A 24143-nucleotide genomic window follows, 5' to 3' on the forward strand; every position below is an offset into this window, starting at 1 on the left:
ACTGCCTTTGGTAGAAGTGAAAGACACAGTCAAAGTGTTACAGACACCCTCCCTCATACTGAATACTTTTTATTTAAATGCCTCCCTTCCCCACTTCTTGAAACTGTGTTTTTTGGGGCAGGACCCACAAAATTAAATGGTTGTGTTAATGATTGGGGTTTGCATATAAGACCAAAACAGCAGAATGAGGCCTTTGATTTATAAGGCCTTAGGATGGGCCTTTCAAAAGCACCAAGGTAATTCGGAAGTACAAAGACTACTGGAACTTGGTTTTGAAAATCCCATCTTTAGATTTAACTATAAAACCTTTACTGCATTTTTACCTGGGGATTTGAATTAACATTTTATGTGAACAGAAACATCCAAAGCTTTTATGTCTTCAAACATTGTCTAATATCTTTATTTTTATCAGCCATAAGGTAATAAGACTTTTAAGAGAGAGACCATTTGCTCCCACATTCCTGCTTTATTTTTGGGGTGGAGGGGTTACCTTAATTTCACCTTCCTGTTCCTTTATGACCCCCTGTCCTCAATCCCCCAAATGTCTCTCAAGCTCATTTATATTCTTTCCTTCAGTTGCCTTTCCCTTCAGAACAAAAGACATTTGATAACCCTTAATCTAAACCTACATCTTTTATCCTCAAACTTCAATAAATGATGAACATTTAAAAAAAAAATCACGTTCACTTTTTCCCCCAGACTTTTATTAGTAATTTCTAAAGAAACTATGGAGATATTGCCCTGCTTTCAAAACAGTGACTACCATCCCTTTTAAGGGAATCTGTTTCTAATTCAAATCAAGCACACACTTAATGTTTCATATCTAAAATTTAAAAATTGCCATAAGCGATTGTATGGTCATGGGGTTTTGCAGACTACAAAGAAACCATATAAAGATACTATTCTGAACAGTTAATGTGTCCTAAATAATTTTAATAAATATACTTCATGCATTTGTCAGTTTGCAGAGAAATTCCAGGAAGTAAAAGAAGCTGCCAAACTAGCAAGAGACAGATCTCAAGAGAAAATTGAGACCTCAAGCAATCATTCCCAAGTAAGTCACTTTTCTGTACTCTCTCTCTATATTGTGTATATATATATATATACACACGCACACGGAGGAAAAATGATTTGAGACTAGCTTCAACAGTGGAATATACCTGCTTCTGGCAGCTAGTTTAAAGTGTCAACAAAGAAGATGGTTAAATATCATTGTTAACTACTGGTCTTTAACATTGCCGGAGGAATATTCTTTTTCTTGTGTGCTCTCTCTCCTTCTCTTTCTCATTTAAATATAATAGTCTTTTCAGGAATTTACTGAGGTATAATAATTTTTAAAAATAACAAGGTCATCTATATATTCTTTGACATAGTTCTTCATTGTGGTGGTCACTGAGGACTTTGCCTCACTGCAGTATTTCAGCAATCAATAAATGGAATCTGTTGTAACGCTTGCTTGTGCCAGTTGCCCAACTCATTTTTGTGTGTGGTTGAGGCTGTGTTAGAGATCAGTTTGTACAATGTCATGTAGATAGTGTAGTTTGAGTTCTCATGTATTTCATTATCCAAGTTTGGTGATTCATAGATGTTGGGTAACTATAGTTTGTCTGCAGGTAAGGCTTTACCATCCCTTACGGTGACTGGTGGAAAGGAAGTTTATAATGTATGGCCATGGAGTACACCTGTCTGGGACAGGTTTCAGAGTGGTAGCCGTGTTAGTCTGTATCAGCAAAAAGAACAGGAGTACTTGTGGCACCTTAGAGACTAACAAATTTATTTGGGCATAAGCTTTCATGGGCTAAAACCCACTTCATCAGATGCATGGGGTGGAAAATACAGTAGGTAGATAGATACATACATACACACACACTCGCACACACAGAGAGAACATGAAAAGATGGGGGTTGCCATACCAACTCTAACGAGACAAATCAATTAAGGTGAGCTATTATCAGCAGGAGAAAAAAAACTTTTGTAGTGATAATCAGGATGGCCCATTTCAAACAGTTGACAAGAAGGTGTGAGTAACAGTAGAGGGAAAAATTAGCATAGGAAAATAGTTTTTAGTTTGTGTAATGAGCCGTCCACTCCGTCTTTATTCAAGCCTAATTTAATGGTGTCCAGTTTGCAAATTAATTCCAGTTCTGCAGTTTCTCATTGGAGTCTGTTTTTGAAGTTTTTGTTGTTGAAGAATTGCAACTTTAGGTCTGTATGTCAATTTGCAAACTGGACACCATTAAATTAGGCTTGAATAAAGACTGAGAGTGGATGGGTCATTACACAAATTAAAAACTATTTCCCCATGCTATTTCCCCCCCTACTGTTACTCACACCTTCTTGCAGAGGTGAAAGTAAGCTGGTACGGCGTAGCGGCAAGAGCCAGTGCACTGTACCTGGGCAGCCCGGCTTCCCCAGGCGGCAATTTAAAGGGCCTGGGGTCCCAGCAGCGGCCGGAGCCTCAGGTCCTTTAAATTGCCGCCAGAGCCCCGCTGCTGGAGCCCAGGGGTAGTGGTAGCCAGGCTCCGGGGGTTATTTAATGGTAGAAGCAGGGGGGTCCTGGGCCCTTTAAATAGCCCCTAGAGCCCTGGAGTAGTGGTGGGGCTCCGGGGGCTATTTAAAGGGCCTGGGGCTCCTGCTGCCTCTATGGCCCCGGCCCTTTAAACTACTGCCGGAGCCCCAGGCTGCCACTGCTACCCCAGGGCTCCAGCAGGCTCCAGCGGCTATTTAAAGGGCCCAGGGCGGTAGAGGCAGGGGAGCCCCGGGCCCTTTAAATAGCCCCCGGAGCCCTGCTGCCGGAGCCCTGGGGTAGCAGCGGCAGCCATGGTCTCCGGCAGTGGTTTAAAGGGCTGGGGCCTTAGCAGCGGCCGAGCCCTGGGCCCTTTAAACTGCTGCCGGAGCCCCCAGCTGCCGCTGCTACCCGGGAGGGGGAGGGCACTTACCGGTACAAGGCAGGCTTGGGCTGGCTCTGATCCCTCCATCCCCGCCCCTTCTGCCTGAGGCCCCGCCCCTTCTGCCTGAGGCCCTGCCCCTTCTGAGAGCCAGAGCTGGCCCCAACCCAGCCCCGTACCGGTAAGTCCCTATTTCTACTTTCACCCAGGGCCGGCTCCAGGGTTTTGGCCGCCCCAAGCAGCCAAACAAACAAAAAACAACAACAACAACAAAAAGCCGCGATCGCGATCTGCGGCAGCAATTCGGGGGAAGGTCCTTCTCTCCAAGCAGGAGTGAGGGACTGTCTGCCGAATTGCCGCACGTGCCGCCCCTCTCCGGAGGGGCCGCCCCAAGCACCTGCTTGGTAAGCTGGTGCCTGGAGCCGGCCCTGCTTTCACCCCTGCCTTCTTGTCAACTGTTTGAAATGGGCCATCCTGATTATCACTATAAAAGTGTTTTTTCTCCTGCTGATAATAGCCCACCTTAATTGTTTTGTCTCGTTAGAGTTGGTATGGCAACCCCCATCTTTTCATGTTGTGTGTGTGTGTAATATTCCTACTGTATTTTACACTCCATGCATCTGATGAAGTGGGGTTTAGCCCACGAAAGTTTATGCCCAAATAAATTTGTTAGTCTCTAAGATGCCACAAGTACTCCTCGTTCTGTCTGGGACAGTTCAGTTTAGAAAGACGCCACTATATCCACTGTTGATTGTTTTTGTTAGAATATGTTGAAATCAAGTTTTATCACAAGCTTTGTCATAGTCCCTTACAATAATTCATTATAATTCCATGAAGTCTACAGCTAGCTAAGAATTAATCCTTGTTTAATGGGAACTCATTCATTGTGTTTTGCATAAAAGTGTTGCTTTGGAGGAAAGTTAGAATAACTTCTATTTAGCGATTACTTCAACTGCACAATCAGAAGTGCCTTTATGACATCAGTGAGAACTGCTTAGTGTTCATTTCTTCTGAAAATCAATCCCCTTGTTTAGGTCCCTACACCAGACTTAGAAGCCTGAGATTAGATGCTTAAAAAAAAAAAAAAAAAAACACCGTGGCCATTGAGTCTAATGGAAAGCAAAGGAAGCTAACTGACGCTGCTAAAAAGTGTGTGATGTTAATCTCTTGGGAGTAGGAAAGTCTTTTTTTTTTTTTTTTTTTTTTTTTTTTTTACTTCACCACTTCCAGTAGTGTTTCTTTGCTCTAGTAGCTTAAACTGATTTTAAAATATTCTTCTGGAAAATTTTGCGAACTACAATTTTGTAAATCATTATATTTTTTCTCTTTGAAAAGAGGCTGCCTTTTGCCCCCAGGGCACTTCATTGTGATAGTTTTTTATTACTGTTCTGTGTTTTAAATGTTCTTCTCTAAATATTACCTCTACTGTTACAATATGTGTTAGTCTAGTATGCCATAAAGATGTGATGCATGTGAGAGCTGGTAAGAGACTGGTCTTTATTTCCTGGTATCACTGACTTGACATGGGACAAGGTTACAAATAGCACAGATGTCAGGGTCACTACTCACCAGTCCCAGTGGCTACTGGTGCACACTGGTGGTATTGCTAGGCTCAGGTAAGGAGCGATCTGTCATTACTTAAAGGGAATCAGAAATATTCTTGCTTAGTGCAAATATATAACGTGACATGGTATATAATGTGACCTCTTATGATACCTATATTTACTTGTACGGATAAAGTCAATGTGAAGATAAAGATAGGACTGCATTTTGATTGACAAGAAGAGAAACTTTTTTTACTTCTTTATCTGGGTCACAAACAGTGGCATCCCAGACAACAGCATTACCTCAAATAGGCCATGCCAGGCAATCTGCCATTGCATTTTGCGTCACATACCTACTATGTTATGTCACAAAAGTAAATGCTTACTTCCTTTCAGTGACACTGAGCTTTTTTGGGGGGCGGAGGGGAGAAGGAAGTAGGCATGTGTTTAAAAAGGGAAACAAAGATGCTTTGTGTGGGGCAATTATAGACAGTCAACCTAACTTTGATACCTGGAAAGATACTGAAACCAATTATGAAACAATCAGTTTGTAAGTACCCAGAGGGATAATAGGGTTATAAGGAATAGCCAGCATGGATTTTTCAAGAACTAATCATGCCAAACCACCTAATTTCCTTCTTTGACAGGGTTACTGGCCTAGTAGATAGGGGGAAGAAGTAGATGTTATTTATCTTGATTTTAGTATGGCTTTTGACATGCTCATAAGCAAACTAGGGAAATGTGGTCTAGATAAAATTAGTATAAGGTGCACAGTTGGTTGAAAGGCTGTTCACAGAGGTAGTTATCAGTAGTTTGCTGTGAAACTGGGAGGGCATTTCTAGTGGGTTCCCACTGGGTCTGGTACTATTCAGTATTTTCATTAGTTACTTGGATAATGGAGTGGAGAGTAGGCTTCTAAAATTTGCAGATGACATCAAGCCGAGAGGGGTTGCAAGCACTTCGGAGGACAGGACTAGAATTAAAAATGACCTTGACAAATTGAAGAATTTGTATAAAATCAACAAGATGAAATTCAGTAAAGAGAAGTGCCAACTACTACAGTTGGGAAGGAAAAATTAAATGCACAACTTCAAAATGGGGAATAACTGGCTAGGTGGTAGTGCGGATTCTGGGGGTTACAGTAGGTCACAAATTGAGTCAAAACTGTGATGCAGTTGCAAAAAAGGCTAATATCATTCTAGGCTACATTAACAGGAGTATCATTTGTAAGACCTTGGAGGTAATTGTCCCACTCGACTTGACACTGGTGAGGCACAGCTGGAGTGCTGCGTGCTGTTCTGGGCACCACACTTCAGGAAGGATGTGGATAAATTGGAGAGAGTCCAGAGGACAGCAACAAAAATAATAAATGGGTTAGAAAGCCTGATATATGAGGAAAAGTTTTTAAAAAACGGAGACACACTTCCCTGGGGGTTCCCAGGATTGCAAAGCTCCTCATTACTACCTGCCCTTAGTGTGAGGCAGGCTTGTCTGTGCCTGCTGGGGTCAGCTCCCCAACTCCAGAGGCCATGGGCAACACAGGTTCTGCTCTTTCTCTTCCGGTTAGGCGCACTCTAATCCTATAGCTCTCCGAGAGTCCCCCTGGAGTGACCAGCCGCTGGTCTACTACACACAGGATTCACAGATTTGCTGCTCCCAACAAAGCAGTCCACACCAGCTTACTAGCTTCCCTTCAGGTCACCACTCGATTTGACACACAGCACTTAAATAACGTTTATAGTGAAAACTAGTAAGAATTTACTTCACAAAGTACAGAGATTTGAGAAGTAGCAAGTAAAATATTGGAAACAAATAGTTGCATGTAAAATAAAATCATAATGTGCATTTTAAATCCTAGACTTAACTACCAAGATACTGTTCTGTCTAATTAAATTGAGCTCATCCAAAGTCTTTGCAGTATTTTCCAACCAGGTTGGCCATGACCCTCCTTTCATAAGGCAGAACACGCTGACAGTTTGTCTCCTTGGTGAAGGATCTGGAATGTACCTCAGTACCTCCAGTTATGCCCCAAACATCCATTGTCTTTACTTGTAAACAGGATACCCTCATGCTTTTTTTGTTTTTTCCTTCAGCTTTCCTCTCTTGTTGAATCTGCAATCTTCTGCTTAGCATCAGGCTCAGTAATGCAAATAGGCCTCCACTGCAAAGCAGACAATACAGAATAGACGCATGAGCAGCCAGAGAGAGAGAAACTTCTTTTTTTCCCTTCTACATGACAGAAGCTTGTTTATCACCTTCTGGTGACATGCTTTAACTCTCATACCTTACGATGAAAATTTTCAGTACCGATACATAATTCCTTAAACATTATGCATACATATATTTCACAATTATGATGATGAACCGTGGGCTCTTGGTTCTTGGTATATACCTCATGTCACCTTCTGGTAAATTTGATATACATACATCTGCCACAGGGGATCCTGGTAAAACTCTATAAACATCCTTGTGCCCTCTGCCAATTGGCACCAAGAGGTTTCTGGGTCACATTGGGCATGCTTACTCTTGAAAAAGAAGATTGAAGAGGGTCTGATGAGTCTTCAAATATGTTAAGGGCTGTTATAAAGAGGATAGACTCAGAGATCAATTGTTCTCCATGTCCACTAAAGGCAAGACAAGAAGTAATGGACATACTCTACAGCATGGGAGACTTAGGTTAGTTACTAGGACAAACTTTCTAACTGTAAGGGTAGTTAAGCTCTGGAATAGGCTTCCAAGGGGATTGCGGAATCCCCCTCTCTGAAGATTTTTAAGAACAGGTTTGACAAACACCTGTGAGGGATGGTCTATGTTTATGTGGTCCTGCCTCAGCACAGGGGCCTGGACTTGATAAATGCTTGAGGTCCCTTCCAGCCCTACATTTCCACGATTTTATATTAACACTAATTTGTGGATTGTGCTGCAGGAATCTGGACGTGAAACACCATCTTCTACTCGGGCATCCAGCATAAATGGAACAGATGACGAGAAGGCATCTCATGGTGGCTCTGCTGATGCACATCTGAAAAGTGAGAATGACAAACTGAAAATTGCTCTAGCCCAAAGGTGAATCTCTTGTAATATCTAAATTGCATTGAATGCCTGTGCAGTAACTCTTCGGGGGTGGTTACGTATACATATCCAGGGATGGTTCAATAAGGAATCAGCTATCTGACCTAATTATTATACTTGTTAAAAGGCAAATACCAAGGTAGATACAGTAACAACTTATATAAAAAATTGTTAGGCGATTTAAAAAAAAAGTGGTAGTGGGAGCTGTGTTATTGCCTGCCTATTACCCACGTTATTGTAAATGGAAATAAAAATAATCAATGTCCTATTTTAGCATAGCACATACAGTCATGTGTTATTCCTATAGTAATAAGGGGCTGTAACAGGGTTCACTCACCACTCTGGCACCTCCTGCTGGCTGTCATGGGAATTAGGTCTGCATGTTAGTGTGCCCTCTTTGGGTGGTGCCTCACCGCCGTCACTCCTGCTCTAGGACCTACGTCTCTCCAAGGACTGTGGTGTCCTCTTCAGCGACACAGCCCTCCGGGAATCTGCAGTCTGCTGTTCAGCTGGGGGCGCAGGGTCTGGAGGCTGCCTGGCAAACCATGAAGCCGCTAGCACTCGGGCTTCGGGCAGCCCCTATGCCTCCGGACCCTGCACCTCTGGCCGGGCACTTCTCCTCCCTGGCTCCAGTTGCTCTGCTCCTCCCCGGACTCAGACTTCGGCTCTGTTTAAGAGCCAAGCTGCCCGAGCCAGCACTACCGGCTTCGGGCAGCCCCCTTGACTCCGGACCCCAGCCGCCGGCTGGGCACTTCTCCTCCCCGGCTCCAGCTGCTCTGCTCCGGCGGCGCAGGGTCCGGAGGCACGGGGGCTGCCCGAAGCCGGTAGCGCTGGCTCGGGCAGCTTGGCTCTTAAACAGAGCTGAAGTCTGAGTCCGGGGAGGAGCAGAACAGCCGCGGGAGAGGAAGTGCCCGGCCGGTATTTTTCCCGGACACGTTCGGCTTTTTGGCAATTCCCCCCGGATGGGGGTTTGATTGCCGAAAAGCCAGACATGTCCGGGAAAAAACGGACGTATGGTAACCCTAAATATTTTATAGCTGTATAGATATTTAAAATCAAACAAAAGAAGTGAAAGTATTTTACCTACAGAGTATATATATATTTTTCTTGGCTTACTGTATAAAATACTATCGTATTATCTTTCATCCGGAAAGATCCCAACATGCTTTATAAACTGATACGTACACTATGTGTAGGTACCACCTGAAAGGCAGCCACTGTTTAACAATTCACAGCTACAATTCAGTACAGCTTAGGACAGGAAGTAAAGAATGCTGTAAAAATCCATGACTGCAAACACCACACATCTAAACTAAACCTCACATCTGGCACTGACAATAGTACTTTTGATTCCAAAAGCACAAGCTCCTCCTTCTTGAATTAATGGAGCATCTATTATGCTAGATGTAGTAGCTTTAGAACTTGTATTATCTGTGGACTGTTCTTTAGAGACAAATGATCTATACACTTGAGCAGGTCCGATATTCTCTGACAGGGTCAATGTGCAGTGGTCATTCCAGTAGGATACTGTATCTAATTCAGCTTGCCACCCACTGTTGCAATCAGGTGTTCTCACAGAGTACTAAATGGAACTAAAGCATTAGTGAATCTAACTCTACCCTGTTGTTTTCAGTTCTTCCAATGTAAAGAAATGGGAAACAGAGCTGCAGACTCTAAGGGAGAGCAATGCCAGACTGACCTCTGCACTCCAAGAATCTGCTGCCAGTGTAGAGCACTGGAAAAAACAGTTTTCAGAATGCAAGGAAGAGAATGATCAACTCAGGAACAAGGTAACATGAGTGGGTTAGATAGGATAAAATGAACCCAGAGCACCATTTGAAATGCCAGAGAACCCTGGCTTGGGGACTCCTCTCCTATTTCTCTTTCCTTGCCCCAAGCCAATGTCCTCACAAACAGCCCATGCTGTATGATATTTACAAACATAACCATCAGTACTAGGCTGTCCAAATACTAATCAAAAGCTACTGAGGACTCTGCAGCCAAGCACTGAACCAAGCAGAGGAGGGCAGTCAGCAGCAGCACCAAAGGTCAGAAGCAAAAAACAAAGTTCAGATTCCCACCAGTTATAAAATCCAGACCCAAACTCTTTGAATTATCATTTTGAAATATATATTTATTGTAATATTATTAATTAAGCTTTAAAAATCCTTAATATGGTTCTTTCTAAACCTTTTCCGATGCGCCTCTTCTCTCAGCCTAGGCAGAACAGAGACGGCAATGGCATCTCTTTTGTACTCATGTGTTGTGCTTCTCTGCTGCTTCGTTGTATTTTCTTGTGCTAGAAAGTAAAAAGAGAGGAAGAATGGAGTAGAGGAGACTTAGATGGCTACTTCTTGCTTCCAGCATGCAGGAGGCAAAGAACTGGGAGCTAGTAGGTGGTCTGGGACTTGCATATCACCCAAGATTCCATGCTCGCTGGTTGGTGGAGCTATAATATTGTCTGTCCATGCTGTTGGGTAGGATGCAAGGAAAGAGAATTCCAATGAAGACGATTACCATAGTGTACTCTTCTCATAAGTTATTTAGCTATAGTATATTGATGCCGTGAGCTCACTCATTGTGGTAAGGTGGCTGATTTAACCCTGTCAATAATGCTAATTAAATCTCAAAATCAGACAGCTAAGTGATGACATGAGTTGTACCCACAATACTGTAAGCACAAAAAGGGAGGAGGAGGAGGAGCCAGGCTGAGAATCAGGCCCACCAGCTTAAAAGCCGCATATTTCCACTCCATAAGCCTGTTGGAGATCGTTGCCAAAAGCCTTTTTCCCTTCCTTACCGAGCGTGTAATTTCACAGCACTGTAGTATAGGGATCAAATGAAAACCACAAGAGAGAACACTTGGGAGATGTAAATTTAGATTTTTAAAAACCCTGGCTTAGAATAGTAACTTGTACTGTCACTAAAATAATATGGTGCTATCTATCAAAAGCTTGTAATTGGCCCACGCACTGGTACAAGTCTGCTGAATACAGTGGAATTCAGTTTCCGTGAATACTGCTTGTAGTGATAATTTCAGCCTATTGATCTTAAGCTACTTTCCAAAAAGCTGGGGCTGTTGCTGCTGCTGTTTTTGCCTTTCACGTATACAGATCTCTGGGGCATTCAATGTATAGCGCAGATTGCAAGTGATTTTTGATTTTCTATTGTTTTCAGGGGTAGGTGTGACTTTCATTCCTTTTTGCATGCCATTTGGCTCCCAGCGAAGAATGCTATAGCTTGTGGGAGTGCCACTGATAGACAGATGTAACCTGTCTTACCTGTCTGTCAGGGCACTAAAATGCCTATTGGAATTCACTCAGTTTTGCAAGATGGAAATTGTATATCTGTTTGTGTGCAGTTTGGGGACGTCACTGTCAGAATGTGGAGATAATTCCCATAGAGTAAATCAGTGCTTCACAACAAGCTTTCACTGTATTTAGACTACCACTTAACCCATGCTGGGTGTCAAGATTGCCTGGCACTAATTGTTAGCATCAAGGTAATGTTAGGTTGTTAGATAAATCTGGTTCCTAGAGCAAAGAGTTAATAGTTCATTGTTAAGGCTAGCAGTAAAGGTTTCTTTTATGTATAAGGGAGAAATACCTGATCGAAATAGTAGATTACAGTTAAATAGCATAGCATGCAACATAAATTATTTACTCAATGTTTGCTTTTGTGTAATGTTACATAGGAAAGTTGCTTTCATTGACATGACCAGGTGCGAATGTGCCACTTCTCTCTAAGTGTAGTCAAAAATTAGCAGGTTCACAAAAAGCTTCCTTATTCTGACCCAGTGGTTAAGGTACCTATAGCCCAACAGTCAGATGCTTTCTGTGGTTCATATAGCCCCACTGTCTGCATACAATGTCATTGATCTTCCTGCAGAGAGAGAGATTCTTCTTTGTTTCTTCTCTCAAGTAGGTTTCTCAGTAGGCATTGGTGCTGCACCAGTATGGGGTGCTGGGAAATTCTTTCTCCTGTGTTAATTGGGTTAGACGGTTTTGCACATTGGTCTACCTTAAAATGATGCCAAGTACAATCCCAGAGTAACCCAACAGTGAGAATTAAAAATACATTAGTGAGAGAGCCTGGTGGCCTAGGAGCAGCGCAGCACACAAGATCTGAGTCCAGAGGTGGCTAGAAGAAGTATAGAATCAGCAAGCTCATTCCCTGTCTGAGAGAACAAAGCACCATCTGTCACACTGTACCAATCCTTCTGGCTAAGTTTTAATGCTGTATCCAGCCCTCTTATTCCTGCTGGAATAATAGACAGGCCTTGAGGAGATGATGTTGGGAACTCCAGAGAGCTTACTTCCTCATACCATATTTTAAAAAAAACCCCATAGATTATTGGCTCATACTTGCATAAAAATGGAAGTGCAAATGTATCCCATCCATTGCTCCTCATTTCTTATTATGACATTCCAGTGCTTTGCACAGTCCCATGTAATTACATAAGGCACTACGTGAGATACAATAAATGCATCCTGTGAGGCTGCCTAGTATGTGTGTAAATGGGTTACTTTGTTGTTCGTCATTTTAAATATAACAATGGTAACTTTGATCTGTTGTACTAACTGGTATACTCTAGGGGGGGAGGTCCTCAGTTGATGTGAAATGTCGTACCTCCATTGATTCCAGTGGAGCTGGAACGGTTTACACCAGCTGAGGATCTGCCCCTAGATTTGCAGAGAATTGGAGTTTGCTATGATCTTTTTTTAAAGATTGAAGAGCTAGAAGAACAATGCAATGAAATAAATAAAGAGAAGGAAAGAAATGCACAGCTGAACAGGCGCCTCCAGGAACTGGAATCAGAACTTCAAGACAAAGAACTAGTAAGTAAAATAAACTTAGAAATGGCACAAATTCTTTAAAGTCAGAGTGGGCCCATCTGCTTTTCACTACACAAAGCAACACATACAGTGTGTCACCCCAGTCAAAGGGAGCCCAGCGTTTAAAGTTACTGCTCTTTCTAGCTGCTGTAAGACTCTTTAGATCTCCAGTCATGTCCCCTAATCGCTTGTTTACAACACTGTAGGTTCTGAATTTTTAATCTGATTTGGCATTTGAGTTGACAATTGTTGTTAACAAAAATGATACTTCACACTTCTGAGGATCTCAGTGCCTCTTAAAACCATTAATTGGTTAAACAGCATAACACCTGCTGAGACAGGTAAGTAGGAGTATCCTCATTTTACAGATGGATGAAATGAGCTGGAGAGGTTCATTGCCTTGCCCAAAGTCACACAGCAAGTGAACTGAAAATAGAATCTCAGAATCACTGCTCTCAGTCCCTCCTTTACCATATGGGAGGAGGGGAGCTGTTTACTTTAAGGTGCTTGTCAGTAAAAAGACATCCCTTACAAGAGAATTTAGTATCTTTGTTAAGACAGGTGAGGCTCTTTTTCAGTGGAATCTTATATTTTAGTATTTTGCCACACACACCTTCTGATTTTAGGAATGAAGTCCAAGACGGAGATTAAGATTAGAGGATGTTACTGACAGATTCATTCACAATTCCTAAATCTCTCATCTTAGCTTAGAGGGTATTCATTTTGCTAAGGCGAATAATGTTGGAAACTTATAGCCCCTGACTAGGGGGGGAAATAATGGAATCTTTGAGGTTCTCCCCCCCCCCCAGTAGAAACCAAATGTTCTGTGCCGACTCGAGAGCAAATGCAGACAGCAGGTGTAGTGAAGCTTGCCTAGTGCCATTATAACGTCTCAGCTGGTGCTCCTAAAGAGCAGTGCTATTAAGGAGTTTTAAGATGGTACAAGGGGATAGGTTAGGGAGATGGATTTTGATGCACAGTTAAAAATGTAATGTAGTTTTCAGCACCAAGTTTCAAAGGAAAATGTCATGCTTTTTTCCCAACCTTTCTGCTCTAATAGCATATGTAATAACCCCCACTTTGTGCTAGCATTTTCCTTGAGGTTCACATTCTCCAGACACCAAATCAACCAGAAAAATGATTGGCTCATGAATATTACAGACCTAGCTTCCATTCGTTTTTGAGAATGAACTGCACCCCCAGCCTGATTTCAGACTGTTTCTTACAGTAGTGGATTTCTGATTAGCTCTAAACCACCGTAAATAAGCTGCTTTTGGCTTTGCAAGGCAAACCAGCGTGGAGCCTGCTCACAAATGCAGCCATGAAAGAAGCACCTCTGAAATTCTGTCCATTTGGGGAACAGTAAAGGGAGGAGAGAAAAATGAAAGGATGGAAAGAGGTGCAGAGGCTTTGGGAAAAAGAAATATAAGCCACAGATCTATACAAGGCATCAGAATGCTTAAAGTTGTATGGGGATTCTCTTCTCAAAATAAACACAGGAGGTTACCTTTACCCACAGGTTACTGGGGTGTAATCCAGATCAGTAAGGATTTGTCACTACTTGCCCTGTAACCCTTGGATGCCTCACAATGCTTTGCTGCTGTAGCTTCCAGCCTCAGATGCTCACAGCCAACCTACAAGTATGCAGGTGACACCCTAAGTGTCTGTGTGCTATACAGCCCTGGTTAGCAGCTCTGACCCCAACCTGTCTACCACCCCGCAGCCCCCTCTGGCTTCCACCAGCCTTGCTTACAACCAACAAGGTGACCCCATCACACTCCTAGTCCCGAATTTCCCCCAAACTGTGTGCACCTTGAAGTATCTAGCCCTCTCCTGGACAGCTCAGAGAAATAATAATGTTTATTTCTTCTTTAAAGAGACAAAAGCACATTACAGCTTATTAAATTAACTGAGGTAAATTCACCTTTCTTTCAAACACAGCACTGAGTTAATTTATGGTAAAAATAAAGCGAATTTATTAACAACAAGACATAGGTTAACTGATGCCAAGTAAAAGGAATAAATTTGGAAAGGGTCACAAGCAAATAAAAAAAATGAAAATATGCACCTAAAACTCTAAAAACTTAAACTAGCAAAGCACAGGCTTTGTTCAATATTGTTTCTGTCACCAGGGCTTCTTTTCAGCCAGGGCTGACTTTCCTTCAGTCAGGACCTTTTACAGAAATACAAGATGCTGGCTTCCCTTGTCTTCCTTGGTGAAAGATTTTTGCCTATGCAGGTTTCTTTAATTCAGCTCCCACAGACTTCAACCCCTCTTTGGTAGAAGGACCCATCTTTCTCAGCTTGCAAGAGTTCTGTTTCCTTGTGTCCACCTAGTGATGGATGCTAAAGATGGCTTCTGTCTTTGCTGATAACTTCCAAAGTTCAACAATCTTATTTAAAGAGGCAGGATGACCTCATGCTGTGGGGCTTGCTACTCCCCGGCATGTGTATAAGACTTCCATTGTTTTGATTCCACCATGCTTAATTTACATAGGAGACAGGTAAATAGCTGCTATGTTCCCTCCTGTCTGGGAAAGACTTGTTTCTTCCTTTGTTTGGACATACTGTAAAGCCTAATATCAATAAGTATCCATAATTCCTTATATAGTGTTAATACATACATTTTACGATGAAATTAATCACCAGAGAATCTTAGGCTTTCATAAAATAACACACTTGATAAACTTTTATAGTACAGTGATATTGTTTACAATCAGTTGATTCAGTTGGTTATGTGAGGTTCAGATCCCTTGTCTTTATAAACCAGTAAATCTCTGCAGTGTATTCTTTGAAAAATAAATCCTGGACCAAGCTTCTCTCGGGCTGGGTGTAGATGCCATACTGTCTCCTCCCCTATTTGTTACCCTCATAGCTTTGTTTACCTAATATGTAAATTGGACCTTCATTGTGTTTGTCTGGTGATGGGGCTGGTCAGAGAAGCAAACATGCCTTTGTCTAGGACAGACTTGTTTACAAACTCCCCCTGACATGCCTGGCTTAAACATATTTTAATAATCATTCCAACATAGATCCATAATTCTTAATACACACTGCATACATCCATCACACAAGTATATTAATGATCAGTGAGTTATTAGTTTTCCAGTGACACATTACTTGACACGTTTTAGATACAGATTATAACCATAGTTGGGGAACACTGAATTGGTCAGGCCAACTGAAACTCATCACCTGATACCAACACAAATCCTTGTCCTTTGGCAGGGCTAGCCACTCGCTGCCCAGAGGCAGCAGGTCAGAGTCCTCTTTCCTGACAGGGAATCTGCTGCCATATTTTCATTGTCCTTTATATAAAAAAACCTGTTTTGTCATCTTTGTTTACAGTTTCCAGGACATAATATCAGAGAGTATACATAATTTCATCTACAGAGTTGTTACAAAGCTTTCACGGTGACTTTAATAACCGTTGTGCTGTTAGATTTCAAACGATCTATTACATGTCACCTTTTAAATCCATATCATGACCCCACTGTGGGAGGTGCTGTGATTGTCAGGCCTGACCAGACTTGCTGACACACAGTAATAGAGCCTCTGTGTCACAGTTAACAGCTTTTTTTGCATTAGAAGCGGCTTTTAATTGATTTCAACCTGGTGGACAGAAACAGTCCATGCTAACAAGCAATTTGACCCTTTACATTAATGCTGTAAAGTAATGGTCACAAAGTTGGAGAAGAACACACAAAATATTGGAGATGTCCTGGATAATAGAATCACTCATCAAGAAAGCTCTGGGTGGGCTGGTATTTTTGGCAAAAAGTTTGGAAGCAAATAAAAATCCACTCTGGAATAGACCAGATTCTTTTAAAAATTGGGTGGGAACTGAAATGTGAGAAATGGTATTGTACCTGGAGGAACAGTATCTGGAGATATTGAGGAAATGTTTTTTGTTGCACAATTTTTTGGTAGAGCATGGGGTACGTATTCCTATGTACTCTTATTCTCCTGTGAGATCACCAGTACCTGGAAGAGATGTCACATATCCCACCTCTCTACTTGTGATGTGTGATATGGCTTGGCTATCCTATATCAGATTAGACTCAGGACTGCCGAAACTGGACACATTTGATCTTTATTTATCTTTTTAGAATATCTGAGGAAATAAAATACATGTTTGGAGGTGGATCCTGTAGCCTACTCCACAGATTGCAGCCTGCCTCCTCCTGGACTCTAGGGGAAATCTCCAGGAGCAGATCCTTGTGGGTGTTTTCACCTAGAAAGTCAGTTTCTGCAGCTTTAAATGAGGGAGGGGGGATGATTTGGCCCTTGGTATTTACATTCTTCAAATATGTTCCCCACGTCACCACTGCCTTTGCTGTTAGCAGAGCAACAAACTCTTTTTAACTTTCCTCTTAAATCCATCTCTCCAGCCACCTACTTGTCTTGTTACTCATTTCTAACTCCCTTCTGTTTGTCCATATTATTCTAGTAATGTGTGCTCAGAGTTGAATACAGTATCCCAGGTGGTGTTGCTCAGAGCTCTAGATGTATATGCTCACGCCTATTATCTCTGTGCTCTGTGATGTTTTTACATATACAGCTCAAAATTCCAGTGACCTTTTTTACTGCCATATATCATTGCAAACTCCTTTCTAATTTGCTGTCTGCCAGGTCTCTCTTAGCATTATTGCGTTTTAGATTTCTCTCTGTCTCATTGAATATGTGTCTATGTGTAGTGAGAATTCATAAATATAACTAGCTGGAGATTAGATTATGCTCAGGTGTAGAAACTATGTAGTCAAGAAATGATTAAATGTGCTGCAGAAATGAATATTATCATATTTAATTTATTAAATTAACAACTGCCATTTATAGAGCGAAAATATTATTTTCAGTTATTTTAAATCCCAGTGTTGTGTGGCATATAATATACTTGTGCAAACTAATTTCATAGCTTCAAATTACTTTTTTTTTAAACTGAAGTTTGTTATAATTTTCCCTTTTTTTGTTCTGTTTTTTGTTTTGTTTGTTTGTTTTTATAGGAATTGGAGGATCTTCGAAAGCAGGGTGAAATTATACCCCAGCTAATGACAGAATGTGAATCTGTATCTCAGAAATTACAGGTACAGTTCAGCAAATAAATCGATCTAAACACAGTGGAAAGGACATTTGTTTTATATTTCTCATGTTTATATATTTTTACCTGTTTGTAGTTTAACTGTTAGAGACCCCAATTCATAAAAGTGAGTGCTGATTACATGCAAAATGTACTGTGGCTGCCCCAGAATTAGAAGTAATTCTAGATAGCTTCTGGCTCTGCCTGGTTATCTGAAGAAGTTGCTACTCTGGGATCATGTTGCAACTGTCACCTGGCAGACTCCAGGATATTCTATATCCAGCATTTATGCTGCTCCTGCCTTGCATTGCCTCATATGCAGTGCTACTAGAAGTGACTGTTTCACATACAAGAGCTGGCAAGCATTCACCAATCTCCTTCCAAATGGCCATTTTGAGTCGTCAAGTCAGTTATACTAATATCATGATGGCAGCTAAAGCTAATTATTATAAAAGAAAGAGAAAAGAAGAAAAGTTATTTGTTTTAAAAAACCAAACTACTAGTTATGTAACATTGGGGAGAAGTTCATACAAAAGGTATTTATATAGTGGGTAGTCTTTTTCAACACAATACATTGTCTGTATTTTTATGTAGATATTTATATAGCCCCCCATCACCAAAGTATTTGAATCTGGTTGGTTTTAAAGCTTTTGAACTCTGACTGTATATATCAAAATGATGCATTCAAGAATTTGGACCTGCGGGGTCCCCATCATGGATTGGGCCTCAGTGTGGTATGTACCGTACTAACACAGAACAAAGAGACAGTCCCTACCCTGTACAATAAAAGTCTGAATTCAAACAACAGGTGTATAAGAGTTGCCATACTGGGTCAGACCAATGGTCCATCTAGGCCAGTATTCGGTCTCCAGCCGTGGCAAGTACCAGAGTTTCAGGGAGAGTTTACAGAGCAGGGCAGTTGTCTTCCCCATCATCTCCTCCCTGCTTCTGGAAGTCAGAGGTTTAGGGTTGCCCAAGCATGGGGTTGCATCCCTGACCATCTTTGCTACTGGCCATTGATGGACTTCTCCTCCATGAACTTACTTTTTTCTTTTTTGAATCTACTTATACTTTTGGCCATCACAACATCCCATGGCAATGATTTCCACAGGTTAATTGTGCATTGTGTGGAAAAATGACTTCCTCCTTGTTTATATTAAATCTGCTGCCTGTTAATTTTATCAGGTGATGCTGGTTTTTGCATTGTGGGAAAGGAGTGAATACCACTTCTCTATTCACTTTTTCCCCCATCATTCATTTTATAGACCTCCTATAATATCACCTCCTAGTCATCTCCTTTCTAAGCTGAACAGCCCTAATCTTTTTAGTCTTTCCTTATATGGAAGCCACTCCATACCCTTCATCATCTTTGTTGCCCTTCTCTGAAACTTTTCCAGTTACACTATATCCTTTTTGAGATGGAGCAAACAGAACTGGACACAGTATTCAAGGTGTGGATTTATGAAGTGGCATTATGATATTTTCTGTCATCTTTTCTTTCCATTTCCTAATAGATCCTAGCCTTTTTTGACCATTGCTGCTCATTGAGCGGAAATTTTCAGAGAACAATCCACAGTGACTCCAAGATCTTTCTTAAGTGATAACAGCTAATTTAGAATCCATCTTTATTTATGTGTAGTTGAGATTGGAAAAAATAATGTGCATTACTTTTCACTTATCAATGTTGATTTTCATCTACCATTTTGTTGCCCACTCACCCAGTTTTGTGAAATCCTCCTGTAGCTCTACACAGTCTGCTTTGGACTTAACTCTTAGGTGGTGGGTATAATAGACCAAGGAAGGCTTTGCCTTCCCTGGCGCAACCACCCCCTGAGGGACACCTGGACCGCGGTGACCCTGCCCTTTCCCCAAGGCCACCCCACCTACTTACATGCACTCCAGGTCCCTGCTGATCCCCGTGTTACTTCTCCTCAGGAGCAGGGGAGTGAGGAGGGATGCTGCGAGCAAGCAGCGGGCACTGGGGCCGCCAGCTTGGACAGGGGGAGGGGTTGCCGCCTCTGCCTGGCACTCGGGTGGGAGGCAGCTTGGCCTGGCGCTGCGAGCGGCCTGGCCCAGCGCTGGGGCTGGGGGGGCTGGCCTTGGGTGGTGGCTGGGGTGGGCTATCCGCGGCTCTTCTGGTTGCGGGGCCGGGGGGCCTCAGGACTCCTCCTGTTATGGGGGGGCGGGTTTTGGGGGGCTCCAGCATGCGGGCGGATGGGACCTCGGGTGGAAGGGGCAGGGCCAGCGGGTTAACCCCCCCAAAATGGGAGCTCACCCGTCACCCATGACTTAACTATCTTGAATAATTTTGTGTCATCTGCAAACTTTGCCACATAACCGTTTATTCCCTTTTCCAGATCATTAATGATTATGTTGACCAGCACAGATCCCAGTACAGACCCTTGAGGGACCCCATTGTTTGCTTCTCTCCATTGTGAAAACTGACCATTATTCCTACCCTTTGTTTCCTAGCTTTTAACCAGTTACTGATCCATGAAAGAACCTCCCCTCTTATCCCATGACTGGTTAGTTTCCTTTAAGAGCGCTTGGTGAAGGACCTTGTCAAAGGCTTTCTGAAAATTCAAGTACACTACATCTACTGGATCCCCTTTGTCCACATGCTTGTTGATTCCCTCAAAGAAATCTATTACATTGGTGAGGCATATCTTCCCTTTACAAAAGCTGTGTTGACTCTTCCCTAACAAATCATGTTTATTTGTGTGTGTAATAATTCTGTTCTTTGCTGAAGTTTCAACCAATTTGCCTGGAACTGAAGTTAGACTCCCTGGCCTGTAATTGGCAGGATTGCCTCTGGAGCACTTTTTAAAAATTGGTGTTACATTATCTACCTTCCAGTCATCTGGTATAGAGGCTTTTTTCAGTGATAAGTTATGTACTACAGTTAGTAGTTCTGCAATTTCATATTTGAGTTCCTTCAGAACTCTTGGGTGAATACCATCTGGTCCTGGTGACTTATTACTGTTTAATTTATCAGTTTGTTTTAAAACTTCTTCTACTGACACATCAGTGTGGGGCAGTTCTTCAGATCTATTGCCAAGAAGGATAGCTCTGATGTGGGTATCTCCACTACATCCTCTGCAGCAAAGATTGATGCAAAGAATTCATTTAGCTTCTCTGCAGTGGCTTTGTTTTCCTCGAGTTCTCCATTAACACCTTGGTTGGCTAGAGGCCCCAGTGACTGTTCATGAGGCTTCCTGCTTCTGATGTACTTAAAAAATTCTTACGGTTAGTTTTTGCATCTTTTGCAAATTGCTTCTCAAATGCTTTCGTGGCCTGCCTTTTTGTACTCTTACACTTCACCTGCCAGTTTGAGCACCTTCCTATTGCCCTCACTAGGATTTGACTTCCTAATTTTAAAGGATGCCTTTTTGCCTCTGATAGCCTCCATTACTCTGCTTTGAGTCATGGTGACATTCTTTTGGTCCTCTTAGTGTCTTTTTTGATTTGGGGTATGCACTGAGTCAGTCTCTAATATAGTGTTTTTAAATAGCACCTATGCTGCTTGCAGGCATTTAAACCATGTGACAGCTTCCTTTAATTTACATCTAACAAGCGTCCTAATTTTTGTGTAGTTCCCTTTTTTAAGTTAAATGTTACTGTAGTGGGATTTTTGGGGTATTTTTCTGCCCTACAAGGACAGTGGCATTGGAGCAGTTTTTATAGTGGGGATGCTGAAAGCCATTGAACAAAACTGTAAACCTTGTATATGATGGAAACCACTTCAAGCTACTGTACCCCCAGAACCCCTACTTCCTGTACTGCTGTACAAGGATGTTAAATTTAATTATATTATGGTGACCATTACCAAGCGATTTAGCTATCATTATCTCTTGAACCAAATCATGTGTTCCACATAGGACTAAATCAAGGATGCAACAAACAGATGGGGGAAACCCAAGAAAACAGTGAGACAATACTGATCAGTCTGATAAACAGAGGTAACAGGACATCAGCTGTCTAACCATTAGCATTTTGGCAAAGGAAATGGCCAGGGAAGGTTTTAAGGAGGGATTTGAAGTAGGATGAAGTGATCTTTGTGAGTTTCTGGGGAGCTCTCTCTATGCATGTGTGTTCAAAACTTAAACAAATGGGTGATGAAGACTGGCATCACTGGTGGAGGAGATGCGACTTCTCAGTAGCATGTAAGAGATAGGACAGGGATCAGCTGTGTAGGACCTTAAAAGCAAAGACTAGTAATTTGTGTTTATGCAGCAGGGATGGGAGAGCCTACGGGGCGGGGGGGGGAGGGATGCAAAGAGAGGGGTAATGTGGTCGAAGCGACAATCCGGGGAAATGATTTTTGCAACAGTTTTGAATGGATATAAGTGAGGTGAGAAGGGACATGTCAAAGCTGGAGAGGAGGTTGCAGTAGATCAGAAGTGGATGAAAAATGTAGCTTTTTTGAGGGAGAAGAGAAGTCAGATCTTAGAGGTATTATACAGGAAGAGGTGGCAAGATCTAGACATGGCCTAGATGTGAGGATCTAAAGCAGGGGTCTCAAACTCAATTTATCTCATTGCCAGTCCTCAAATCCTCCCAGAGGGCCAATAATGTCACTCATGCCGCCCAGAACCACCCCCAAAACTCCACCCCCACCTGCCTAAGGCTCTGGGATGGAGTTTGGGTGCGGGAGGAGGTCTGGGCTAAGGGATTGGGGTGCAGGCTCTGGGATGGAGTTTGGGTGCTGGGTTCAGGCTCTGGGCTGGGGCCAGGGTGAGGGTGCAGGAGGAGGGGGGAGGGGATGCAGGCTCTGGGAAGGAGTTTGGGGGCTGTGGGGTATGTGGAGAGGGGGTGCAGGCTTGGGGAGGGAGTTTGGGGGCGGGAGGGGATGGGGGTGCAGGCTCTGGGAGGGGGTCAGGGATGTGGCACATACCTGGGGCTCCAAGGCAAGGTGGGGCAGGCCGGGGGGCCTCCGCATGCTGCTGCCCCCACGCACCACCCCCACAGCTTCCCATTGGCCGCAGCGGTGCTCGGGGCGGGGGCAATGTGGGGAGGCACAGCCCCGCCCCGGGGCCGCAGGGAGATGAGTAGGCAGATGCCGCTCAGCTCCCCTGTGCTGCCGGAGGTGAGCAGGGCCCCAGGCCATTGTAAATCACCCGGGGGATGTGCGGGGTGGGGGGGGCGCCCGGGGGCAGCAGGTGAGAGCAAGGGAGAGACCCAGCCCCAAAACTGCTGGAGCCCCATGGGCCACATTGGGGAGGTTCTCGGGCCGCAGATGGCCCGCGGGCCTGGAGTTAGAGACCCCTGATCTAACGGGGGGGGGGGAGGGGGGAGTAAAAGACTGTTTAGAACTGATTTGGCTAAAGAGTTTCTCCCTCTTCCCATCTCTCCATATTCTTCAACGCCTCCAGCTTCTTTGCAGAGCTCAGAGACAGTGATATGGTTCCCTGCTTAAACATACTATGAATATGAATTTTATGAATAATTGGGACAGTAAAACTAAAAAGCATGTGGCCATGTTTTCAGCAATGAATTATTCTTCAACATTTGACACCCTGTAAATATGGATAAGCAAAGAGTGAAAGAGGAGCTCAGTTTTGTTCTTGTTTGAACAAAGAGTGTAGAAATATTTTTAATAGTGAAATCTCACTTTGTAGTTAGTTCAGTGATACTAATTTTTGATTCATCAGTCACCCTCAGTGCTCAGCCCTGTACAGAATGTAAAAGAATATCAAAAAAATCAAATCTGTTGTAGTTGTAAATATTATACTGGAGAAATAGCTTATGCACTGAACTAGTACTTCAGCTGAGACTTTTGTGTTTTGGCCTTCCTTAAATAGGTTTTACTTTTATGGAAGGATACTCATCCCTCTTGGTGTCAGTTAAGTTGTGATGGAGGCAAGCTTAGCAGAGCTCACAACAAAGGGAACAATGACTAAGGGGTAAATATACCAGAAAAAGTAAGAATCAGAAGCACTTTATAGTTCCAGGGTTTGAGATAGGCAGCATCTAGGTAACTGCTATGGGTTTGGTATAGGCTGGTAGTGACCAAGAAGACATTGCAAGTTGATGGTTGTTTTTGCCTGTGCTATATAAGTGAGTGCCTTCATTTGAGTCCAAGTCACCATCATAATTAGCAGCTTGAGCAGCAAAATCAAGAACTGCAAGAGCATGGAAACTGAACCACCCTCTCACTTGGAAATGATTACTTATCATTGAGGCACTTTGGTAAGGTGTTTGTTGGGAGCTGTTCCCTGCTTGTGCTATATATCTTCTGGGTATAAATTAGGGTGACCAGATGTCCCGATTTTATAAGGTCAGTCTCGATTTTTGGGTCTTTTTCTTATATAGGCTCCTATTACCCTCCTCCCCCATCCCAATTTTTCACACTTGCTGTCTGGTCACCCTAGTATAAATAAAGGTCTTTGGACTCTGGGACTGTCAGTCTGGCACTTTCACAAGCTTAAACCACCATAAACATAACACGTGAAAAAAGAATAAATAAAACAAGGTCATCTAGGTGAAAATAGTTGAAAGACTATTGAAGAGGTGGGAGGGAAATGTGTGCTGTGGGAATAAGATATTAACATAGGCCATTTCTACATGGTAAAGCTCATTATTTAAAGTTTTAAGAAGACTTAAGTTTAGATATTTACATTGTCCTGAAATGAGGAAAAGCAGAAGGAAAGCTAATGAAATAAGAGAACGAGGCTTTCTTCCAGCAACTAACAGAAGTTACTAGATCACAGGTCCTGGTTCTCATGGG

General features: G+C 42.7%; 1 protein-coding gene across 3 annotated transcripts in view; it reads left to right on the plus strand.

The window, feature by feature from the left end:
- Positions 1 to 24143, plus strand: part of HOMER2 (homer scaffold protein 2) — a 113471-nt gene that overhangs the window by 78077 nt on the left and 11251 nt on the right. For all 3 annotated transcript variants that reach the window (XM_054041928.1, XM_054041927.1, XM_054041929.1), the window contains 5 exons: positions 962 to 1054; positions 7359 to 7498; positions 9138 to 9294; positions 12232 to 12342; positions 17343 to 17423. In XM_054041928.1, coding sequence (XP_053897903.1) covers positions 962 to 1054; positions 7359 to 7498; positions 9138 to 9294; positions 12232 to 12342; positions 17343 to 17423 — 582 coding nt within the window. The remainder of the gene's footprint in view (positions 1 to 961; positions 1055 to 7358; positions 7499 to 9137; positions 9295 to 12231; positions 12343 to 17342; positions 17424 to 24143) is intronic.

Source organism: Malaclemys terrapin, chromosome 10 (genome assembly GCF_027887155.1).
Source record: "Malaclemys terrapin pileata isolate rMalTer1 chromosome 10, rMalTer1.hap1, whole genome shotgun sequence".
NCBI lineage: Eukaryota > Metazoa > Chordata > Testudines > Emydidae > Malaclemys > Malaclemys terrapin.